At 43.1% G+C, this 6,629-nt stretch overlaps 1 protein-coding gene across 1 annotated transcript in view; it reads left to right on the forward strand.

Annotated features, from left to right (window-relative positions):
- LOC309565259 (deoxyribodipyrimidine photo-lyase-like) overlaps positions 1-3,735 on the forward strand; it is a 26,630-nt gene extending 22,895 nt beyond the window's left edge. Inside the window, exons 7-8 of the mRNA XM_082270142.1 lie at positions 318-543; positions 3,094-3,735. Coding sequence (XP_082126268.1) covers positions 318-543; positions 3,094-3,662 — 795 coding nt within the window. The 3' untranslated portion in view covers positions 3,663-3,735. The remainder of the gene's footprint in view (positions 1-317; positions 544-3,093) is intronic.
- Positions 3,736-6,629: the final 2,894 nt, after the last annotated feature.

The following is a 6,629-nucleotide window of genomic DNA, read 5'->3' on the forward strand; positions in this document are numbered from 1 at the left end:
CACGCATTCCCGACATCTGTAGCAGTGGAGAGTTTGCCTTAAATCTCCCCCTGCTTCTGCCGATGTAAACGCTACACTACTGGCAGTGAAAGGGTTAAAGCACAACATAACCAGTACTTTAAAAAGTTAGATGCATTCCAGATTCATCAAAACAAAAGGACATTGAATGTTGAACTTTCATTCTCTTAAGGCCATACAAAAGATAATAAAAAAAGTTAATATCAGGATTTAAATAGCATCTCAGCCAAGTACAGGTGATGAATACCAGGACATTTAGTTTTAAGATATGTAATGAATATTTGTGATTGTGTTGCCAGGACACTCTTGTGGATGCAGATGTTGCTATCAATGCCATGATGTGGCAGAATGGGGGAATGTCCGGACTCGACCACTGGAATTTTGTCATGCATCCTGTAGATGCTGCCATGACCTGTGACCCCTACGGCTCCTATGTGAGGAAGTGGTGTCCAGAGCTGGCTGGGTTGCCTGATGAATACATTCACATGCCTTGGAAATCTGCTCCATCTCAACTCAGACGAGCCGGTGGGTATATAAATGTAATCTGTCAGGTGCAGCACTTTTACTAATCTATAAATGGCTGCCATTTATTTACTTCTCTGATGTTTTCAATGTTTTTTCCCCTCTATCCTTAGCACCATCCAGTACCCCGCTATTCTGTGCTGCATACTAGTGTATTGAGCTGATAGAATCTTAAAGTGGAACTAAAAGGCAGTAATACTCACCTATGCTCCTACTATCTGATGCCTGCGTGGTCCCTCACTAGCATCCCCTTCTTCTAGGTGCCAGTTTTAAGTCGTCTTGATTGGCCAGTGTAGGGTGATGTAATTTCCACACATGCAAAGGAGTGCAGCCATCCTGGCACACAGGCACTGTGCCAGAATGTAAACCGCTGCGCATGCACAGCAGAGGATTGAAAACAGTTAGATAAGTGTATTTTTTTATGTAGAAGAGACGTTGCATGTCTCTTCTGCAACAGAGAACCCGCCTGTTTGCATTATTTTTCATTTTTAGCCTTTGAGGTCTGCTTTAAAGGATAACTAACCCAAGAGCAAGAATGTAATATACTGCAGCTTATAGTCCTTAAAGTGACATTAAATGCTTATATTTATTTTTCTTTTTAAATAAGAAACATGTCATACTTACCTGCTCTGAGCAGCCCCGATCCTCCCCTTTTCAGGTCCCCCGCTGTCGCTTCTGTCTCCTCTTCAGTCAGTGCCCCCAATAACAGGCTGCTTTCTCTGGGGGCACTGGTGTATGCTCGCTCCCGAGCCCCACTATTTGTGTCCATAAGACACACAGAGCTGCCGCTCGGCCCCCACCTCACTCTCTCCTCATTGGCTCTATGGCTGTGATTGACAGTAGCAGGAGCCAATGGCTTCCACTGCTGTCTTAGCCAGTTAGGAATGATAGAATACATGAAGGTAAAAAACCTTGAGCCTCTAAAACCACTTTAAATGTGGTGGCTGGGTTTTGTTTTGTTTTGTTTTTCCAAGTACAGCAAGTACAAAAAATACTTGTAGACCTTGGCAGAAGTGCACTGTTCTTGTTACTTCCTGTGAGCTACACCAAGAATATTTTCCTTCCCGCCTATATTCTGTAAACTACTAATTCCCTTTTCCCCATATAATGGAGAGGAAGAGCTATGGACATGTTTGTAGGCCATATCAGGAGAGCAGCCTAGGGTGACAATCATGGCTTCCTCCATAGATATTGTGGAGGAGGGGCATAGCCACCTATGGACAAAAAAGGTGTTTATTTTCAGGATTACAAAGTGAAAATAATGCAAAAGGAGCTTGAAAAATGAAAATGAATGCAGCCATCACACCAAGGCCTCTTTCACAGGGGCGGTGCGTCCGACGGATTCTGTTTTGCTTAGCGGGGATCGATCCGCTGATCCTCCACTGAGCAGGCGGGTGACAGCTCCGTCTCTGTTCTGTATGCAGAGACTGAGCTGTCAGATCCCCGCTCTCTTCTATGGGAGATCGGATGATAACGGACCGCCTGTCTGTTTTCATCCGATCCTATCCGACCCGATCCTCCAGACGGATGGAAAATAGGGTTTCCGTCCATCCAGATTTCACGGACAGGAACGACGGGTGTCCGCGGACATGTCTCCACTGACATCCACTGCCCCATAGGGCTCCATGGAGCATCCAATCCGGTCCACCTGAATAAAACTGACAGGCATACCGGATCGGAAAGCCTGTGTGAAAGGGGCCCAAAGACTTGTAAGCTGCAATATAATTTATTTTTGGTTTTATGTTTTAGATACACTTTTAAAGCAAACAAGCCAAACTATATATACATTCCTATTTAGCATATTGGGGGGGGAAAAAAGGCACAAAAGGTGGAAACATTAAATCCATGCATTCCAAAATAAATAGTATTCAGCTACATCACATAGCAGCTCAAAAATCTCTTCTGCAGATTTACATGAATACATTATGCTGAGGCTCCCTCTACTGGTAGCAATGTGTTCAAGTTGCTTTAGTATGAGGAAAGCATAAAGTTTTTTTTAATGCAGATCTGAACTTCACCCTTAGTAGCTTAAAAGTAACAAGTTTGCAGCAGAGGCATTCTGTAAATTCCTTCTTCGCACTCCCCTGCCACCGGGGGACTAAATGATGTCCTGTACAAGTTTCGGCTTTCTCAAAGTCCAGGCTCTCACAGGGCTATAGTCATGCTTCCCCCCCTCCCCCACATGACAGCACCTAGGCCTGATGATTGTTGCTTTTGATGCATTGTTAGAGGCAGATAAAAATGTCACACGATTACTGACCCCCCTTAATAAGTATTTCTTTGGGCGGTGGTGGCACATTGGTCAATACACTAACAGTGAGTGAACAGTGCACTTCTTGTGTATCTGATCTCAGCAGCTGATAAACAGATTTGCACCTCCAAAGTATTTAAAACAAATGGATTTGGATGAAAGCCAGGCAACTAGCATCTTCAAAAAGGTCAGCAATAGCAGCTTACATCATTTTCTTATTATTATCTTATTGCGTATTAGGTAATGTTTACTTTTTCTCATGGTTCTAAATGAGCTTTACACATTTTATGGTTTCTGTGCAGGTATAGTACTGGGTCAGAACTATCCTCACCGCATCGTGGTGGACTTGGAGGAGAGGCGGGAGCAGTCTCTCAGGGATGTGGTTGAAGTACGTCAGAAACACTCTGCATTTGTAGACAAGGTGTCCGGCTCTGACATGGTGTCTGTTCCTGATCCGCTCCTGGCTCTCACCTTGGGGCGTCCAGATGGAGATGATGATGATGATGATGATGATGAGGAGGATGATGATGTCATCAAAAGCAGCACAGGCCAGTTCCTGTTACCGGTCATCACCAGGAAGGAATTCAAATACAAGACACTCCAACCGGACACAAAAGACAATCCCTACAACACGGTGCTAAAAGGTTATGTGAGCCGCAAGCGGGATGAAACCATTGCTTATATGAATGAGCGGCATTTCACAGCCAGCACTATCCATGAGGGGGCACAGATGTATGAGAGGAGGGAGAGAACTGCCAGGATCATGGAGGGTCTTCCTGCAACGGGAGACCCCAAGAATAAAAGCCGCAGAACTCCCAGGAGTGACCCCTTCTCTATAATTCCTCCAGCCTATTTTCATCTAGCTAACTAGTTCCTTCCAAACACTGCCTGCAATGGTTGGTGAACCTAGGCCTTATACTGCATTTTTAAAAATATATATTTATAAATTTTATTTTTGTCAGAACTTCTCTCACCTAAGTCTAAGGCTTTAGATGTGCGTTAATACGCAGTTGAGCTGCTATTCGTGCACCCCCTTTAAGCTGCACTATGCAGTGGACAATTGTTTACATGCCATTGTCAGGATGTTCTGCTAAGGTTTACCTAAGGCAGCGATCGCTACACACTCTAGCAAATTGGGGAGCACTGTAAATGTGCAATGCACAAGGTTGCTGTGTGTTTGTTGGCAAAAATAGGGTTAAAACGTTCGGTGCAGAGGCGGCACATCGCTTCTTCACCGCCTGTCTGTAGCCTCTGAGGCGCAATCAAAACGCTGAGGGGGCTTCAGAGCAAAGGGAGATTTAAACACATGTCTAAATCTACCACAGGAGGATATTTCCTAAACTGGAGAGTGCAAAATCTGGTGTAGTTTTGCATAGAAACCAATCGGCTTCCAGGGTTTATTGTCAAAGCTTAATTGAACAAGCTGAAGTTAGAAACTGATTGGCTACCATGCACAGCTGCACCTGATTCTGTGTGCACCAGTTTTAGTAAATTTACCCTAAGGCCCCTTTCACACATACGGTCCGTTTGTCATCCATCCGTTGACGGATGAAAAACAGACATCAGTGTATCTCTATGTAAAAATGGAGGACAATGATCATCCGTTTTCATCCGCTTCTGTCAATGTCAGTTTTTTGGAATGGATGAATGCCCTATTTTTCATCCGTCAAAAAAACGGATCGGACGAAAAACAGATGTAGGGCCTTTCACACGGGCGCTCCGTATGTCCGCAAATCATCCTATTTTTTGCAGATGATTTACGGACATAATGTAAGTCTATGGCATTTTCTTCCTTTCAGTTCTGTTCCGTTTTTTGGAACGGAACAGAACCCTATTTTTTCATCCGTTCAAAAAACAGAAAGGAAGCAAAATCGGATGTCAGTGGTGTCATCCGCTGACATCCGCAATGCCATAGACTTACATTATGTCCGTATATCATCCGCAAACGGATGGAATGATATGCGGACATACGGAGCAGATGACACAAGTGTCATCCGCTCCGTTAAAAAAAAAAAAAAAAAGTCCCGCAGCGGAGAATAAATCCGGAGCGGACGTGTGAAAGAAGCCGTAAAGGGACAAACGGTCAGTTTTTCATCCGTTTTTGCATTGTAGTAGATGTAAAAAAAAAAAAAACGGATACATTTTGACGTGACTGATGAACTGAACGGACTGTATGTGTGAAAGGGGCCTAAGTGTCACAAGCTAATGTCAAAAGCATTTGCAGCTCAAAACCAATTGACATGGGCCCTTAATGTCCTCAGTGAGCCTTTAATCCGGCCTGTATAACATGGGCTATCTGGTACTCTCAGGCACTAAGATTAATTACACAGTGCTGTCAAGCAATAACATCAGGCCTTCTGAAATGCTGAGTGCTTTGCTGGCTTTAACTTTCAGTTCTTTCTAAATAAACGGAGAAGGAACAAGCATTTAGAATACAAAGTCCAAATGCAAACAAAACAATGCATAATTGACTCAAAGTACCGAAGCCTTTGGATCAACATTCACCAGCATTTTCAAATGAAGAACTTGGAAATCACCACTTTTATATTTTCTCTTATTGGTTTCCTTTACCCCTTCATGCCATCTGTATGTAAATATGCTCTGGACTGGGTTTTTTTTTTTTTTCAATGGGGCCACATATTTGCATATCTCCCTTGGTGCTGTACGAGCGCTCCCAGCACAGAGACCAGGGTTTTTACAGGGGTCTCGTATCTGATTCCGGGTCACCTGATCACTGTGATAGCCTTTGATTGGCTATCACAGTGGTCAGTCACTGTGAAGCCTGCCCCTGTGTTTACTGTCCCTGCGACTGGACAAGCGAGATATATTATATCAATCTCTGTCCTTGCAGAGTTAAAAAAGTGTGTGTAGAAAAAAATAAATAATTAAAAAAATAGTGCCGGGTTAGTGACTGGGTCAAGGTCGGGGGTTAGTATTTTTTGGACAGGATTTTTTTTTTTTTTTAAGTGTCAGTGTGTTTTAGGTAGGATAAAAAAAAAAAAAAGCAAAACCTGCACTACTGTTTCTGACCTGTACTACGGTTCAAACTAACTAACATACACGTATGTGGTATTGCCATGATTGTCAGGAGCAGAAGACTTTATTTTGGGTTGTCCTTTGGTGTTAAGTTATGATAGTAGTAAGAAATATACATTTACATTTTAAAAAAATATTTTTGGGCCAGTTTTCCTTTGATAATAAAAAAAAAAAATCAGGATATCCATTACCAATAACCACCAAATGAAAGCCCAATTTGTCATGAAAAAAAGAAGGTATAATCCACCTGGATGCACAGTAGTTGTGATGATATGTATGGTTTTACTAACATGTCAATATCGGGCTTAGGCATTTAGATTTGTTGTACACCCTTAGGCACAAAGGATTTAAAGGATAATGGCCCATTATGCTTCTGTGAGCCACTATAAGGCTCTGTCTAAAACATGAGGTGGCCCAGTACAGACTCAGCAGCACTCTTGTTCAGCACAGCATGATGTACTTAGAAGCCTAGAGCTGCAACGGAACACATTTACCACCCAAGGAATGAGTCCTTTATGGTCTATTGTGGGACAAGAATTCAGGCACAGTCAGGTTGTGCTGCTGTCTACAGGAGGCTCGAACACTGGAAAATAGAAAAAATTGTAGGCAACCCCCCCCAGTCCAACCGATCATCAACCCCGTATGCTCCATTTTTGTTTTGCTTGAGTCCAAGAAGGATGGATGTCTTTTTTCTGCTTTGCTGAGAAAGGTCTAACCAATTTTCTGCTAGCCTTCTCTCTTTTGCCCACTACCTGCAGATTTGGGTTCTGTACAGATTTGTAGATCATAGTCCCCACCATGC

Source organism: Pelophylax lessonae (genome assembly GCF_965119305.1).
Source record: "Pelophylax lessonae genome assembly, chromosome: 10".
In the NCBI taxonomy this organism is placed as follows: domain Eukaryota; kingdom Metazoa; phylum Chordata; class Amphibia; order Anura; family Ranidae; genus Pelophylax; species Pelophylax lessonae.